Source organism: Diorhabda carinulata, chromosome 7, assembly GCF_026250575.1.
Source record: "Diorhabda carinulata isolate Delta chromosome 7, icDioCari1.1, whole genome shotgun sequence".
Lineage (NCBI taxonomy): Eukaryota > Metazoa > Arthropoda > Insecta > Coleoptera > Chrysomelidae > Diorhabda > Diorhabda carinulata.
The window spans coordinates 22533508-22552463 of NC_079466.1; the positions used below are offsets into that span (position 1 = coordinate 22533508).

General features: G+C 31.8%; 4 protein-coding genes across 4 annotated transcripts; 2 read left to right on the plus strand and 2 right to left on the minus strand.

Annotated features, from left to right (window-relative positions):
• Positions 1–497: 497 nt before the first annotated feature.
• LOC130896291 (trafficking protein particle complex subunit 1) lies at positions 498–1092 on the minus strand. The gene is made up of 3 exons (XM_057804286.1): positions 965–1092; positions 704–913; positions 498–647 (listed from the first exon to the last, which is right to left on the minus strand). The coding sequence occupies exons 1-3, from the start codon at positions 1061–1063 to the stop codon at positions 519–521; spliced, it is 438 nt and encodes a 145-aa protein (XP_057660269.1). The 5' UTR covers positions 1064–1092; the 3' UTR covers positions 498–518.
• A 264-nt stretch (positions 1093–1356) lies between these two features.
• LOC130896278 (39S ribosomal protein L21, mitochondrial) lies at positions 1357–2062 on the plus strand. The gene has a single exon (XM_057804266.1). It carries the CDS (start codon positions 1397–1399, stop codon positions 2000–2002), a length of 606 nt encoding a protein of 201 aa, XP_057660249.1. The 5' UTR covers positions 1357–1396; the 3' UTR covers positions 2003–2062.
• Positions 2063–3481: 1419 nt separating this feature from the next.
• Positions 3482–6222, minus strand: LOC130896415 (beta-centractin). The gene is made up of 6 exons (XM_057804478.1): positions 6017–6222; positions 5898–5962; positions 5522–5848; positions 4385–4528; positions 3924–4326; positions 3482–3869 (listed from the first exon to the last, which is right to left on the minus strand). Exons 1-6 carry the CDS (start codon positions 6062–6064, stop codon positions 3726–3728), a joined length of 1131 nt encoding a protein of 376 aa, XP_057660461.1. The 5' UTR covers positions 6065–6222; the 3' UTR covers positions 3482–3725.
• A 695-nt stretch (positions 6223–6917) lies between these two features.
• LOC130896414 (facilitated trehalose transporter Tret1-like) lies at positions 6918–16136 on the plus strand. The gene is made up of 3 exons (XM_057804477.1): positions 6918–7330; positions 8027–8204; positions 11976–16136. Exons 2-3 carry the CDS (start codon positions 8099–8101, stop codon positions 13298–13300), a joined length of 1431 nt encoding a protein of 476 aa, XP_057660460.1. The 5' UTR covers positions 6918–7330; positions 8027–8098; the 3' UTR covers positions 13301–16136.
• Positions 16137–18956: the final 2820 nt, after the last annotated feature.

An 18956-nucleotide genomic window follows, 5' to 3' on the forward strand; every position in this document is an offset into this window, starting at 1 on the left:
AAGCTTTAAAAAATATGTATTTAAAACAATAAATGCATAAAATACTGTTCTTTTTTCTAAAATACTGTTTAATATTATTCATAGATCTGAATATACTTTATATCTTGTAACAAAAGTTGGTAACCCTAGATGTACATTTACTACAAGTCTCTACTAATTTTGACAATTTTTATGTGTACATCAGCCTAGAGACATGTAATTTTCACGTTCCCTTAAATTCTCTTCAAAAGTGTACAATGGTCTAGAGGAATTGGATAATTTTTTTGTTTCCATTACTTTGGTAAATTTCCTTCTAGTTTACTGTGAAATTTCTCAAAAAGATGATCAAATAATGTCATTTTGAGAGGGTCCTTACGAAAAAATTTAAGATGAGGATAAATTATGTTTGCAAAACAGTTTATGTACACCATATAAAATAAAAAGAAACTTATGCTCCATACTAAAAGAAGAGTAATTGTTTTTCATTTCTTGTGGATATTTAAATAAATAAAACTGTATTTAACAAATTATTTATTTACTTAAGCTACTTTTATTGGATATATAGAAAGTTGTTTGATATATGCATCTAATTTCATCTTGAATAGTTCAGATTCGATTGGTTGCCCTAGTTTACAAAGTGGATTCTTCACTACATACTCCACATAAATCTAAAATAACAAAATATAAATGTGTTAATAAAACTACGTAAACGTATTAAACTTACTTGACTATATAATTGTTGAAGAATTTCTCTAACTCCAAGACTATGTGGGTCAGTGTTTAGAACAAATTTCAGTCCGGATGGTGTTTCAAAGAAATTGAGAGTGTATTTAGATGTTCGATAAAATAAAAATCCTTCTTTAGGATCAATTGGTGATATTTTGTTAACGAATGATTTTATCGAAAAAAGCATACCATACATAAGTTTAGCTTCCTAAAAATATAAATAGGGAAGAGATCATCTCAAATAAAAATGATAGATTACCTCTTCTCTAGTCATTCCTGATTGTTTAAATCTATTCCATTCTTGATAGTATAATAGAATTCCTGATTTATCAAATATATAAATGTTATAAATAGTCATTTCATATAATATTTAATTCAATTTTATTTATTTCTTCTTCTTTTTTATTCTCTTTATATGGGAAATACAGTGAATAATTTACTTAAAAATATGTATGTTACTAGAAAATTTTAATTCTTGTCAACCTATTCAACTGATCATTCAAGTAAAATACTAAAAACCAATTTAGTTAAAGATATATTACCTTTATCATCTAGTATCTAGAACTTTATTGTATAATTTAATCATATTAAAAAATATGGTGGATGATAACTCATTAAATCGGGAAATAATCGAAGATGAAATTTGACAGATAAATTCTAACCTGACTATTTTGTTTTAATTTTTAAGAAAATGGCCCATTTTTTAAAACGCGTTTGTTCACAAGTATATCGATGTTCTCAGTTAAATATTTCAAATGTTCTTTATAAGAATACTCCATTTTTATCATTGGTATCTTCGACGCAACATTATTCCAATACAACAACTCCTTTTGAAATAGTCAACAGTGCTGTAGAAGAAAATAATAATAAAAAAATTATCGATAAAGTGAATAGTCTTGTAACCAATAAGGCTCACGGAAGACTCTTTGCAGTCGTTCACGTTGCAGGTAAACAATTCAAAGTCACCGACGGCGATGTTATTGTTATTGAAGGATATTGGCCGCCCGATGTAGGAGACAAAATTACTTTAGATAAAGTACTTCTAGCTGGGTCAGCCGATTTTACCTTAATCGGTACTCCGATTATAGAACAAGGTCTAGTTCGAGTGGAAGCCACAGTTATAGAAAAAACTTTGTCGCACACAAAAACACATTTTAGGAAGAAAAGGAGGAAGCAATATATGCGAATACATTTCTATAGAATTCCACAGACGTATTTGAGAATAAAAGAAATTAGTATTCAAGATGAAATTAATAATCCAAAAGATGTGAGAGGATTAGAAACTGCAATATTTTAATTATTATAATTTCTTCAATTAAAGTTTGTTATTTATATATCAAGTTTTTTTCTAATATACCTATCAGTGACTAAGACGTCTTTATGAAATATTTTTATTTCCTAAAATCTCAATTACATCATTTTGGTACAATTTTAACTACATGCCAGAGAACAAAACAGTCAGACTTTTTAGCACCACATTTAGCACTGCACCCCTTTTTGCAGTCACAAAAAGTTGATTCACTTCATATTTGAAGTGTAAATTACTCTAAAGGTGTATATACGTGGCGTACTCATGCAATTATGACGATTACACCTGATTACACCTTTTTGAATCGTTATATCTCAGAAAAGGTGGCTCATAGGAAAAAAATATTGATACGTTTTTTGTAGATAATTTTATGATTTACAATTTTTATCCAAGGTATTTTTATAATAAAACTTACCTATTTTTTTACTTTTGTTCTTGAATAAAATTTTTTCCATACATGGGAATGATGGGGAATTTTCAAATTTTATTATAAACAATTTTACTCATTCTCAGTTTGGTGGGAATTTATATTCTTATTTATTTAGAACATTTTTTTTTCTAAAAATAGCTAAACTTAATTAAGGGCTATATTACATGTGCCCTTCCTTTCAATTAATTCATGCCCTGGCTTCAGTTTAGGTCTTCATTTTCTATCCAGTATGCTTCCAGATTCAAGCCCTACAGTGCCTAATATTTTAGAATCAAGTTATCTGGATTGAGTTAGAATTTCTAGAGCATTTGGTGTATTTATGCTGGACACATTGTTCAACACCACTACAACCATGGCTTTGAAAATACATTCAAAAAGGTCCTTTGTAAGTTTATATAGGAGGAAGGTTTGTTGAAGTTAGCTCTGATATAGGAGTTGCTCCTCTGCAGGGCTGTAGTTTTGGTGATTACATTGTGCTGTTCTGGCTGAAAGGACAAAAAGCAGATGACCAATGATCAGAAGAAGACAAATAGAGAGCTCTAGTTTAAGTAAAAACGATTCGTCTCAGTTTGGAGTTATACTTTGTGTTTTTTTGTTTATTTTTAATTTAAATGGGGGCAGGCGGTTGCATTATTTCTATCGTCGGCCATTTGGCTGGTGAACTGGTTCACCAGGTTATAAGGAATCACGACACTGAAAATAGACTTTGTATTTAGTTTCTTCTTCCCCTCAAAGAATTTCTGTTACTTTTGCTAAACCTAATCTCATCAGATTCTCAGATGGTAGTTCACTATAATCAAGTGAATGCATCTTGGTTAGATCCTAATGCATTTTATACCTGGATGTATTACAGTTCCAAAGGGATTTTTCGGAGTGACCTTTTAAGTTTCTGACTATCGTTTATTGGTGTTTTTCTTCAATTATTTAGTATTATTTTTTGTCTACCACCATCCTTATTTTTCATTCCAGTATGACTGATTTTTTATTTTTTTGCACGATTTCCTTCACCAGAGATATTAAAATCTTAAACAAACATGATTAAACTGTAATATATATATATTTTTTTAAAAAGAAGCTATAAAGCTGCATATTATTGTGCAAAAAGTTTAAATACATATTTAATAAAAAAAACTACATAGACAACACAAAATGAAAAATAAACTTATATAAATAAATTAGAAATTATTATTTATCTATAATTTTATAGCTTAATGAAGTAATAAACTTGAGTGGAAAATAAGTTAGGAAGTTATATAATCACAATAACCTTGAGTTCAAGAACTAAAATGTTTTTCTGTGTATAGCTCTTTGTCCTTCCTCGTCAAATTCTCGTTTTGAGACCCACATCTTCTTGAAGGTATCTAGTGATGCTAAAATGGAACCTCCTATCCAAGTAGAGTACAACCTTTCTTGAGGAGCAGATATCTGAAATATAGTTCTTTCATTTTTGTTAAATGTATTGAAAATAATCTAACTCACCTTGATTTGTGTTTCTTTTGGAGACATCTTTTTTATTTCTGAAAGCAGTCTATCACCAAATCCTTTGAATAATGTCGAACCACCTGATAAAACTATATTTTTAAACAACACTTTTCTCAAATCCAAATCAGACTTTTTAATAGAAAAGAGTAAAACTTCATGTATTCCTTCGCATTCTTCACCAATCATATCAGGTTTGAATAGAATTTCAGGTGCTCTGAATCTAGCTGGACCTACTTTTATAACAGAACCATCCGGAAGGGTATAATTGATTTGTTCGGTTTCAACAGATTCCTCTTTTATTGGATTGTTCGATAAGTAACAAGCTTTTTCTTTTAATGTTCTAACTGATTCAAATTCTGCTGTTGTACGGAATATAATACCTTCTTTACGCAAAAGCAACCTAGGAAAATAAAAACAATCAGTTTTTTTATTATATGAGAGTTCACTGTTTGTAATACCTTAAGTATCTAGATACATCCCTTCCTGCAATATCTGATCTCATAATACTATGAGGAAGTGCAAATCCTTCATATATAGGCACAGAATGAGTTACTCCATCCCCTGAATCTAGTACTACACCAGTAGTTCTACCAGTAGAATATCTAGAAAACATTTTGTACTACATTTTATATAAATTTTCACAATAGTAAAAAAGTTTTAAAAAAGGGGTTCTTATTGTATACTTTCCAAAAAAATTAGGACATGTCTTTTTATATTCCAATTTTCTAATGGAGAAAAAATATAACAAGAGTTTGATATAAAATCTAAAAAGCAAGTCTTTCTTCCTCTGGCATTTCAGAAAATTCTTGAGCATTTTTAATTACAATCAACTTAAAAATTTTTCAAAGGAACTGAATGGTATGACTCATGGTTCTAATATAAATATTGAGACCCTTCCATTCAATGCCTCAAATCTCATTTCTTCCATTGTACTCAAAAGCATAACATCTTTCAATAACTTAGATACAGATAGCTCATGAGAATTATGAGGCAGATTCAAGACAGTCCCTACATCCCAAATCCACAAGATTGAGGTCAGGGCTGCTAGCTGACCATAAATTTCAAACTCTTACAATTGGCCAAGCTCGTCAATTTTTCTAGGCAATCCCAAAACTAGTTTGGATTTTGTGATAATAGAACTTGAAGTTCTAATGGCTGCTTGGCTATTGGACAGGATGATGATCTCCTTTTTGCAAGAGTTCTTGAGATTTTTGATATAAATTAGTCATTAGTTTTGCACAGCAGCAAAAAGTATAGGTAGGTTCTTGAAAAAAACTTTATTCCATGTAGAAATGTCGAACAGTGATGAAATTGAGCCATTTAAGGAAATTCAATTGTTTTATGCAAAATTTAAGTCAATTAACAAATAATGTTAATTTTGATGGGGTAGTTTATTTTTCAACAACACCCTGAAACAATTAATCATCTTTAAAAGGTTTTTCTTAATTCAACTTTCAGGAAAAAATGTAAGCAGTGTTCAGCTTCTACTGATTTTTCAAAGTATAAATTAAAATATCAAAAATAATTCCTGCTGGTTTTTCAAATGATATTCATTCTGTCAAATTATTATACTATATTCAGGTATTATTACTCACAAACTAAGTACTGCTTGCATGGAAATAAACAGAGCAGGTACATTAAAAGTTTCAAACATAATTTCAGCTGCCTTTTCTCTATTTGGCCTAGGATTTAAAGGAGCTTCTGTGAGTAATACGGGGTGTTCTTCAGAAAAGGTAGAGAGTTGGTCTTTACTGTAAATATAACTCCAAATTTTTTCCATATCATTCCAATCTGTAACTATACCATGTTCCATAGGGTACTTAATCGATAGCAATCCTCTGTGTTCTTCAGCTTTAGGTCCAATAAACAAGTCTCCTTCTAAAGCTCCTGCCATTACTCTTGTATGTTTAGGTCTTCCCACACTGGAAATTTGCATATTAATACCTGGTGTTTGAAATATAAGGCACTTACTAGTTGGGAAATCTGCATTTTGGGATTTGTCCGCCGGCGAATCCCGCTTTAATAACACCAGTTCCCTAAAATAATGATTTTGAAATAATAATATAAAACTGTGGTTCTATTAGCCTCACATTATCTATCACAACAGGTTGGTTAACGATTACATCGTATGCCTCCATATTAGTCTATATATACTGGAATAATATGAGTATATTCGTTTAAGGTATTTATTAATTTATTAGCCGTAATACAGGGATTTTCACCTTCTCATTACAAAAATTAATGACGATAAAACCTATAAGCCGTGAATGATATCATGCTAAATGTCATTAATGTCAACTTAGTTAACCTACCGTTATCTTCTTTTTTATATATATTCTGCCTGGTTATGCAGCCTCCAATAAAAAAAGTTTTAAAATCAATTCCTGAATTTTAAATTCGAACAATAATCAATAGAATATAAGATAATCTGTAGCTCATTAATTATAATACATGTTACGACTAAAATTTTTTATTGATAGTTTCAGTTTCAAATACTAGATGGTACCACTATTACAATAGACAGATGTAGAATTTTTTAGCATATATCATTATTTTTTACATTTATTTGAATTAAAATTTAATTTGATTACATTATATTTGGTACAGTATACAAAATACAATTATAATTCAACTATTATAATCTGTGTGTTTCCCTTCATGGAATTAAAAGCTTTCAAGTTTGATAAATAGATGGCGCAAAACAAAATTGTGTATACAATATCACACAAATAATGATCTGATATCAATTTTAAATTATATATAAATATGAATGAGAAAAATGTTGTTTTTCAATTTCGATTGTATTTTTTCTTCTCCTTTGACTGTAAATGTTAAAAATTGTTGTTTTAATAGTATTAATGATATTTTAAAGTCAACTCGTAAATATGTGATATAACACGTTTACCAGTCAAAACGTGTTGAAAATAATATTTTTCGATAGCTCCTAATGATTGTACGAATAATATAATATTGAAATAAAAATTTGCTTTAATTTCGAAAAGTTTATTAAACGTGTTTACAAAAAAAGAATTGGTTGAGAACGCAATAAAAATTTGACATAACGAAACATTAAGTATATCAAATAAATGTTTGCAAATTAAGCTTAGGGAGACAACTACTTAAAGATAAGAATGAGTAGAAGTAAAAAACTTATTATTAAGTAATTTACATTTTTATACTTCTAATGAGTATTAACATTAGGATGTTAAGAGTGGGGTTGATATGAATTTTAATTTTCATTTGAAATTCATTTCTGTTACAAAGTAAAGTTTACGGATACAATAGATTATTGAATATTAATATTTATAATTATCAGATTGAACCAACTGGTTCGCCGATCAACTACTTAATAAAAAAGGTATTGATTGAAATTGTTTTATCTGTGAATCTACCATCATTTTAAGGTAAGTGCCTAATTTTTTTAACAGAAAATATGTTCAATAAAGTATTTTGAAGAATAAACAGTGTCTACTACTCCGACTACATGTAAAAATAGCACGTTATATCAATGGCATCATAAAAACAATTTTTTAAATCCACGACGTTCACTATTATCAAATCAACACAATATCTTCGTGTTTGATTTTGATTTAAATTAGTGTTCCTTCCAAATTTATTTTTTATATATTATCTTATATAACATAACCTTATTTTCCTTATTACATTATGCTTATGACATAAAGTCAATAGCTAAAAAGTCGTAGATAAAAAGTTGATGATATTTATCGAAATCTTTGCTTCCCTATAGCATGAAAAAAATATTTAAATAATGAACTATGAAGTAACAGTAAGCCATCATAAAATTATAACTTTGATTTTAATTTATTTCGGTATGACGTTAAGTTTAAGGTCAATTGTATGGAGTAAACATACTCATACTTTTTATAATATTAATCCGATGTACTGTTGGGTTCGTAATGGAATAATGCATGTCAAAGTTTATCATTAAAAAAAAAGTGAACAATTCTTTTTTGTACGTCCCATTGTTTGTTGTAATCTCAACTAAAATAAATATTGATTTTGATTTATTCAACTTTTTCAAACAAGCTTTAAATCTTCCTAAAATAAATTAGATAATTGTTGTATAAAAAATATTTTAGACGATTTATTCGATTTTTGTTGTGAAAAATGGATAGTTGAATATCGTTAATTGATCACATTTAAGTATAAAAATGGGAAAAAATTCGATAAACATTTCAAAACAAACTGAAAAGAAGCACATTGAACATAGTTGCGAAGAAGGATGTGTTTGGCCGCAAATTTTAGCTATTCTAGTGGGTGAGTTTATTTCTTATTATTATATATATTACCACCTGACTGAGATTTTGTCCTTCGTTGAAGGATAAACAACCGTTAAGTCCGCTTAACGACGTGGATTATCAAAAGCATGCGCGTATGAAGCTCAGTATGCAATTCCAGCTTTATCGGTTTGGTAGCATTTTTATTCAATTTTCTAATTAAACGAAAAACATTTCCAGTGAGAAACGTTTAATAAGGATTCTTAAATATATTCGCATTTCTAGTATATGATTGTAACGGTCCTAATTGCTTTGTTTTTAGATAATTCTCTATAGAAAAATATTAAAAAAACCGCTTTTAATAGTAAAGTATTTTTGTGATAAATTTAGATTAGAAAATACGGCGATGATAACCTTTGATTGTTTTTAAAAACCACGAATTGTTTTCTTTTGTATTGAAATAAAATATTAAGTGTACATGGGTATTTTTATTTGTTTATTAATAATAAATTTAACAAAACAATGTGAATAAAAAACGCACTTTTATCTGAAATTGATAACTTTCAGTTTCCGGCACTGTTTTTTTAAAAATAATATTTATTTTTATCTTAAAAACAATTATCAATAATCATTAATAAGAAAAAAAAACCGGCTTACAAGATGGAAACTTACTTTACTTAATTAAACGTAATAATCAGAAACTTCGTTTCTCAAAGTTTTCCTTCTACGAGAAAAATCAGAAACTGGAAATATACTCGCAGACAAATAATAAGCAATTTATTGAAATTTCTGGAACCGTTGGCGATATTCATACCGGATTCACTACACCAACACTCACAATTACACTGTCTGACATGCGTTTCGATAACCAAGTTTTCGTCTTCAGAGACTGAAGGTAAATTTGATTACAATTAACTCGAATTACCTGTTTTATACCACCAATAAAAGATATTCACAGTTAACAAAAATATATAAGGAGCAAAACTATTTCCAGTACAATAATGAATTTTTTGAACAAGTCGAACGAACAGCAATGGGCAATTGCCTGTCACCGTTTGGGGCTGAGCTGTTTCTGAGTCATTTTGAAAAGCAAATCAGTCAATTTATTTTGGAACTCAACTCAAAATATCCGTGCAGGTACATTGATTGACATAGATTTGAGACATCTCTATTTTTTCCAAAATGAAAAACAAGAAAAAATTGCTCTTTCAATCCCGTTTATACAAAGGGATTGGGAGGAGTATTTAACAGAGTGGACTGGTTTATAAATCCAACGGTACATTAAAACAATTGTTGGGTAATCCTAAGGATAAAATATCAAATTTGGAAAAGAGTGGAGAACGGGAAGTATATTGGACAGACTAAAAGATCCAGTAATGTCCGGTTTAAAGAGCATTTAGCTCATTTGAAATATGGAAAAACCGAAAAATCGAATATTGCCGATCGCGCTGCCAGTTATAATTGAAATTGCTCAATCTAAGAACATATTAAATAGGGACAAGAGGCCGTTCCCTTATTGCTCACTCTATAATTTAGTAGTCAAGGAATAAATGTAAAGATTCCCGCCAAGGAAGTTTTCCCACTGGAATTAACTTTGGCGGGAGAAGGTTTATTGGTGGGAAAATTTAACATAAAATAGGTAAGTCAATCAGCTGTAAACCTCTGTAACCTATCAATTATGCTGCTTATTAGACTTGATAGTAGACAGCCATTTAAGGAGAATAAGTAATAAAAGCCATAGAAAAATGAAGATACCAGGCAGCTGATCGCATTAACCTACTGGTCTACCAGAGTAGAAAGGATCATATCATATGACAACGACCCGATTAATTCCATCATCATGAACAATGATGTGATCCGGGTTAGTTTCCAAACATTCAGATCCTGATCCATAGTTTAAACAGAGCCTGTTCGCATTAGACCAAGATTTAATAGTGGTGTGAACAGCAAATAAAGTGAATTTACCATTAATTCGTAAGTCTGTGACAACATTAATGAATACCAAAAAAAAAAAAAAAGAATTTGGCCTTGAGATACCTCACTACCAACTGGTGAATTACTCGAAATTTTACAATTAGCGCTTACCAGGTGTTTTCTACATTCAAGGTAAGATACAAACCATTTGAAGGAACATCTCGGATACCATAATAATCTAGTTTATTAATCATAATTTCATGATCAAGATGCGTTATTTTGATGTAGAACACTTTTTTTTTAAATGCGATCAATTTTTTGTAGTTTCTTTGTTTAAATTGGCGAGAAATGATTGGTGGAACCTAGTCGATTAACACAGTCTTTTACGACTATTCCAAAAAACGGTGGACACCACTTTTCCCGATGAAACGATCTTCGTATTTTTCGGAGACAGTTCGCCCTTTAAAATAATGTCTTGACTATTTTTTTGATGGTGGATCCAAGTTTCATAAAAAAATCGACTCATTTTGCTCCAACCGTGTCAGTAAGTTCTGGGAAATGTTTGTTCGATTGCTTGTTTGTTCGCGAGGGAGGTTATTACAATTTTTGGTGGACTCAAACGCTTTTCGTTAGATACAACCACATATGAATTACAAAAAACTGATGCCGCTTGAAATTTATTGTCAAGTGAGCTATATATTTCATTAATAACAGAAAACATCATCAAGTACCTGTATTTAAAAGGGTTAAGAAGTAAGGAATTCTACGAAGATATATTTGATAACCTTGGTGATGAATGTCCTTCGTATGCGACCGTGAAAAATTGGACTGCAAGCTTCAGAAGAAGTATTTTTCATTGAAGATGATGACCGATCGGGATCAGTGCCTGAAAATATCGATGCAGTTCATGACGGATAACTGAAGCACTGAATATTTCATACGAACGCGTTCATCATATAGTCATAGTCAATTTGGACATGAGAAAAATTGCTACGAACTGGATCCCCAATTGTTTGAATGTTGACCAAATGCGTGCAAGGGTAGAAGCATCGCGTTCGATCTGTGCTTGATTTGAAATAGATGTAGACTTCTTAAACCGAATTGTTACTATGGATGAGACTTGGGTACATTTCTACGATCCAGAAACAAAGCAACAATCGATGGAATGGCGACACTCTGGTTCTCCAAGACCTAAGAAGTTTCGTGTACAAAAATCTGCTGGAAAAGTTCTTGCTTCAGTTTTTTGGGATTGCCATGGAGTAATCATGATTAATTTTTTGGATAAGGGTAGAACAATAACTGGAGATTACTATTCGACATTACTGATCACTCTACGGGAAAAAAATAAAGAGAAAAGACGTGGAAAGCTATCCAAAGGTGTTTCGGACAACGCCCCTGCACACAAATCTCATTATTCACCAGATTTGGCTCCGTCCGACTATCATACCTTTTCTTAACTAGGTCTAGAGACGATGCAGAGAATATTTTGACATTGAAATTTTGTTTGGTTCAAAAGTAGGCTAATAATTTTTCTATATATCCTCGTATTAGGTAGGTAGTTAAATTATTGAGCTTACAAGATTTCATGTTTAGAAAGAGAAGGTAATTGACGGTTTTTCGCTAGTCTTTCATTTATCTTTCGAAAAGATTGGTAATAATGTAATAAGACGAATAATGATAATGAAAGAAATAGAGCATGTGATACATTTTATAAAATAATAATACTTATTAATAATTACTATGTATATTTATTTATCATCCCTGGATCCGCCCCTGATGGTCATAGCTCACTTGATGAATTACACAAACTGTGTGAGTTATGACCTACATTACCATTCATTAATTAGTATACTATTATTGGACGTAAATTCCTCACAGTGATTATTACATTTTTTAGGTTCGTTACCAAGTATGATGGATGGAGTTTTGTTCGTTTGGACATCACCTTTCATCGTGAAATTAGTCGAAGATAAAGTGAATTATGACATTACCGAAAATGAAGCTTCAAAATTAACTACGATCCAACCAGCAGTTATGGTTGTTTCCTGTCTATTTTTATTCAACATATCAGATAAATTGGGAAGAAAGAAAACTTTACTGTTGATGAGCATACCTCAAATAATAAGTTTACTGCTCGCTGCTTTCGCTAAAAACATTTACGTATTTTATGTTTCGAGAGGTTTTGCCGGCATCGCAAGTTCCCTTATGTGGTGTTCGCTGCCAATGTACATAGGAGAAGTTGCTTCTCCGAAAGTTAGAGGCGTATGGGGAACCACTCTAACTTCTTCGGTATTCGTAGGGCAATTTTTTGTGAATGTAATCGGTAGTTATTTCGATGCTGCCACAACATCTTATATTTTCCTCCCAGTACCAATTTTATTTTTTATATTCTTCACGTTTATGCCGGAATCACCGTATTTTCATTTGATGAAACAAAACGAAGAAGCCGCTAGAAGATCGTTGATGTTTTTAACGAGAAAAAAGAATGTAGATGATGATCTGATTAAATTGAAAAACGATGTGAATCGTCAAATGTCTGAATCGGGTAACTGGAAAGATTTGATTAATATACGAAGTAATAGAAAAGCTGTTTTGATTGCATTCTTTTTAAGATTCTCTCAACAGTTTTGCGGAACTTCAGTTTTGTCCCAATACACGCAATTTATACTTGAAAAAGCGGGAGGTAAATTAAATCCGCAAGTTTCCTCTATACTCTACAGCGGGTCCGGTCTTATTTTTAATTTTTTCGCAGTAGCTTTCATAGTAGATCGATTCAAACGTAAAATTCTTTACGCTTCATCTTTATGTTGTTGTAGTTTGATATTATTCGTCTTCGGAACATATTTTTACGTAGATAAATACTTACCTGAGCTTGATTTAAATTCGATTAGTTGGTTACCGCTTACCGCTGTTGTTTCTTTCCGATTTACTTTTTCATATGGCGGTGCAGTCATACCGACCTTGATGCTGGGCGAATTATTTTCTACTAGTATTAAAGCTAAAGCCATGATGGTGTCATTATTTGTTTTTGGTATCAATTTATTCGCAGTTAATATGATATTTCATTTATTGACTTCTAGTGTTGGAACGTACGCTCCGTTTTTCTTTTTCGCTTCAATTACATTCGTTATGTCTATACTCGCACTTTATTTAGTACCGGAAACTAAAGGTAAAACTTTGGAAGAAATTCAAAAGTCATTTAAGCAAAAAACTGAAGGCTGATAAAACGCAATGAAGTTGATTGTATCAATAAATGAACGCAAACAAAAATTCATTGGAATTTTGAGATATTTGATCATCTTGGTTTCTTGAATACATATTTCACATAATTACTATAGTTTTTAATTTTACAAAATAGTCAACACATTCCATACTCTACTTCATTCGACGTTTTTTTTGTTAAAAATAGTCTTCGATGTCCTTTCTGTCGCTTTAACTTCTTCCATATTTAAAAATCTTTTCGTCTCAATAGAAAAATAAGAATAATCACAAGGAACAAAGTCGGAAGAGTTTATTACTTTTATTTTTGTTTTAGATGTAACGTATGTCAAGATAGTTTTGGCACAAAATATCAATAAATCAATTAATCTTTTCTTATTTGCCATAATTAACGATTTAGCGACTTATTTGTGTCTTTATTTAGATAAGATAATTGTATGTTTGTTTCTTAGTTTTTTACAAGGTTTTGTCTAAAAATTTGAACAATTTTTTGTCAATAAAGCATTTTTCTATATTTCTCTCTCTAAAAAAGTTAATAACTTAAGCTAAATGGAAGGGGCTGTGTTCCTCAAGATCATTTTCTACGAACATCTATTTCGCGTATTTTTCTAAAAACTCTACTACCTCATTCATACATTTTGCCTAATAAAAGTGCCCAAAAATCGTTAATTTGACGAGCCCAAGTTAAATTGGAAAGGCTCTCTTGTTTTGGCAGGATGCTTAAGTTCGACCAAAACGTTATATAGTCTCCAACGTGATGATGACGAATAAGATCGTTTAATTTAGTGAGACAGTTGTAAATCTGTCTGTCTGGAGATCCCTCTTGACAAAATCGCGCACCAGATCAGAATTTTGTCAGCGAATTTTGCTTTTTCTTTATGTTTTTCATTATCTTCTATATTGTTAGTTTGAAAAACATCGCTTCCTTTCATTTCCGAATTGGTAATTGTGAAGTATTTTTTATCCCCCTTAGTTGAAAACAACATCTTAATATTCGTGCTAATTGATTTGACCATTTCTTGCTAATTCTCGAGATATGATACTCCTTGAATTTATATTTACGCGGTAATTTCTTTAGGGAATCCCAGACTCTGTCTTTTGATCTTCTCATCAGACTTTCTTGGTTAAAAATTCTTGTTTTTCCATTTTTTGGGAGATTTAGACATGGTATTCCATCTTCACATTCAGTTGTATGTATGTATAGATTTGGGGTCTTGTATACACTGCGATCCAAAGGATCTATTGCGTCCCCCTTTCTTGCTGCGATACTGAAGAACCCAGTGTTTACACCTGATCTGTTAATCCCACTTTTTTTAAAATGTCTAGAATGTGGGATGGCTTTAATTGCCAGAGATCTTCGTCTTCTATGTCGAGCGCTCCCAGGTGGAGAGCCCTGGAGCTCCTCAGTGTTTAACACTTCGAAAGAATGTGGAAAGAGGTTTCGTCCTCTGTGCAACAAAATCTACAGGGGTTTGTTAAGGCGAACTCCTAGTATTCGTAGATTGTTCTTATTTAGGTTGACAAATTTATCTGAATATATTTTCCTAGAACAGTCTTTGTCCATTTCATCCGCTGTAGGTTGTCTCAATAATTGGTTTTGCTCCTATCTACCTTCATTGTCTATTTCATCCGCTGTAGGTTGTCCCAATAATTGGTTTTGCTCTTAACTAGCGTCTTTGTCCATTTCATCCGCTGTAGGTTGTCCCAATAATTGGTTTTGCTCTTAACTAGCGTCTTTGTCCATTTCATCCGCTGTAGGTTGTCCCAATGATTGGTTTTGCTCCTATCTACCTTCTTTGTCTATTTCATCCGCTGTAGGTTGTCCCAATGATTGGTTTTGCTCCTATCTACCTTCTTTGTCTATTTCATCCGCTGTAGGTTGTCCCAATAATTGGTTTTGCTCTTAACTAGCGTCTTTGTCCATTTCATCCGCTGTAGGTTATCCCAATGATTGGTTTTGCTCCTATCTACCTTCTTTGTCTATTTCATCCGCTGTAGGTTGTCCCAATGATTGGTTTTGCTCCTATCTACCTTCATTGTCTATTTCATCCGCTGTAGGTTGTCCCAATGATTGGTTTTGCTCCTATCTACCTTCTTTGTCCATTTCATTCGCTGTAGGTTGTCCCAATGATTGGTTTTGCTCCTATCTACCTTCATTGTCTATTTCATCCGCTGTAGGTTGTCCCAATAATTGGTTTTGCTCTTAACTAGCGTCTTTGTCCATTTCATCCGCTGTAGGTTGTCCCAATGATTGGTTTTGCTCCTATCTACCTTCTTTTCTAGTGCTTTTTCTATTGTTCTGCAGCTTATAACATAGAGGGGTTCGGGTCCCATGAAGATCTTGTCTGCACCAGCTTTTAACGAACTTTATTTTTCTTGCCTAGCTCGTATAATTTTTCTAGGCAATACCAAACGAGTTTGGACGGTAAATGTTGTTGCGTGGGATATTTTGGTTTTGAAAAATGCGAACCACGTCAAGCTAAAGGATCTGTCCAACCAAATTATTAATCGTTTTTATATTTCCAACTGATATCAAAAAGGAGTTGTATTACTGATATCAAGAAAATCAATAATTTTTTGTTTACGAAGCCATTTTACAACTTATTCTTAAACTATTCCAAATTTTCTAAATTTCCAAAACTATTGCAACATACGTTGTATCTGATAATATGTTTCTCATTTTTATTAAATTATTTATTTATTTATTTATTATATAGTATAGTAGATGCTATAATATCATCGTATGTACACTTCAAGAGAAGATTCCAATATTTTAAATACAAAATCTTTAGAACAAAGTAGATAATTATATATATTTGAATAAATTCAATTACCAAAAGTTGGGATGTATTAGTCTGGCCTTCCTTTTAAAACATATGGTTAATAAATTTTTGCCTATAATGAAGATACACCACGTCAAGTCACATCCTCAACTGCTGGAATACTAGGAGATATATCACAAATTGTCTCATTTTCTCACTTAATATCTTTCTCAAAGACCGATCTATCCAGGTCGTTATCGATGGACACACCTCAGAAAGGTTTGAGGTCAACGCTGATGTTTCCCTTGTCTCCTGTACATCAACGATCTACTTAACGATAGCACCCTGAAGTCGTCGTTCAAATCAACCGACCCAAAAAACTAGGCTAACACCCAAATTCGTAGACAGCAACAGATCACCACCACCACCAATCTTGAAAACATTCTAGAGTTTATTGCAGTAAAGACGCAGGCTGCTTTTTTTACAAAAAAGGCTAGAAGGCTAGTACTGCCGCTCAGATTGATCTTGCCTGAACATAAAATATCACCATCACTGCAAATTCCCTTATTGGGTGTAAGCAATATGATCTGGCGTAGTCACGTGGGCGATTTAGCCAAGGTAGCTTCACAAAACGTGGAGCCCTCTTTTAGACCAAAAAGCTATATACTCGGCAACAGTTTCGAATCCTCTACAAGGCCTAGATTAGTCTATATTTGGAATATTGCTCACACAGAAGCAAGTAACTCGACTTGTAGTTAATTCACAGTTGAACAGAAACTTGGACAGCTTAAAGCTTAGAAGAAAGGTCGCCTACCTGACTCTGTTACCTCGATACTACCATGTCAAATGCTGTCTAACATAATCAAGTCATTCTCGAACATTACGACCTACAGAAGTTCAAAATCAATATCCACAGGTATTTCCACTCTTTTAGCTTTATAATTTACTATTATCACTCAACAAAGACTAAAATCTGTTGATGAAGCATTGAATTACTTTATCCAGCTCAGCACTTCTTAATTTCGTGATGGATTCAGGAAATAATAAAAGCAATTCGAAATCGTTTAAAACATCTGATTAAAATCAAATCTGCACATACAATATCTAAAAGTGGTACATATGAAGATATTCTAAGTAAGTCTTTGTGGCTTTCGATTCGTAGTTTGGTCTTTTGGTTTAACAGCCACAAGCTCTAGGCTTTTATCTTTAACTATTTGCGAAATTATTGTCAGGACAAGAGACTCTTTTTGTACGATTTAGAGCAAAGACAGTTGACAGTGATACAACAAAACGTATTCAACAAATAAAATCGAAATTTCAAGTTTTTATTGTTTGGACCAAAGCTTCTGGGAAAACGTTTTCATCCGCTTGATAAAAAAGGAATCCTTTAAACATGACTTATACAAAAGTTGTAGACGAATACAAGATTCCCATTGTTTATTGTTATTAATTAAATCATCGTTGAAAAACTTACACTGTTGTCTATTTCTCAAAATAATCCCCGTTTTTTTCGGCCCACTTTTGAAGAACAACGCAAATGAATAAATAGACTTTCCTAGAAATTATTTAGAAGTAATACTGTAAATAAATCGTCTGCTAGTGAAAAGAATATATATAAATAAACATCAAACGAGTGAAAGACGTCGTTCGAAAAGCGCCACGCGAATTCGCCGAATTTTTCAATTTCGATAGTAGCTGGACAGGACCGGCCTTTTTCTTTCGTAACAATACTTTAATTTATATACAAAATTTAAGGATGTTGTTGAGTGTGATATGTAAGTTGCTAATTGATCTTTAGATTTGATTTTAATGTTAATACAATGCCAAGTAACGATAACTAAAAAAATTCTTATTGAACAAGGAAACTTATTGAACAGTGGGTGAGCCATACTCTTCGGTATGGCTGGAATTGTGGTTGATGATAAATTGATGTATACTGCAATAGGCTGAAATGAAAAACAAATAAATAAAAAAAGAGTGAAAAAGAGAAAAACTACAGAAACAAACAAAGGGTTCTGCGTTGAATGCAGGTAGGGGGATGGCCTGTTTGTGTTGAAAACCCCTTTATCCACATAGTCAATTCAATTCAATTGGAAATACGCAGCGAGATAAATTAAAAATAGCAATAATATATATTATGCATTAAATTTAAGTATTAGACAATGGTATTTTCATTTTTGATGAATAATTCTAAGGAAGCTATATATTTTCTTATCAGAATCTCAATGTAAATAGGAAAATATTTCATTTTGACGCAAATGTTATGATTTACATTGCTAACATTTGATTATGTACATAATTTAGTTTGCTATACGAATAACAATCCTTTGTTTTTACAACATTCATTTGAGATGACCGATTGTCGCGAATGTCATCCATTATTTAATAAAAATAGTTTGTGAGTATATAGTAATAAAATTTGTATAATATATAATGAGGGTATTATTTTTTGATAGACTTCTACGTAATAAATGAAAGATCTACGAAAAAATCAATGCTGAGAGTGGAAGTAAAAGACCCAGGATTATGTAGACGAACCACTGTCAAAATGATGGCAGTTATGTTGAGGAATCAACTTCGCTAAAAGTTTAATTTAATGTTTACCAGTCAGATAGCAATGACTGTACAAAGTGATCTAAGAACTATACGGCTTACCTCTTCTGGTTTTAAGAATATTTAATGTGAGTAGTCGTAGCCTATGTCGATGGACAGTCTTGCACTAAGAGAGCTCTGTTCTTTGTTTTCTTGTAGACACGACAAGAGCTGTCATGAGTTGTTCTTCGGGGTCTAAATCACATGCCAATAACTCTCCCTATCTCGATTTTGCTCAATAAAAAACCTTTTAAGTCCAGTTTGTGGAATGAGAAATCTATTCGATTGTTTCAGACCTCCATATT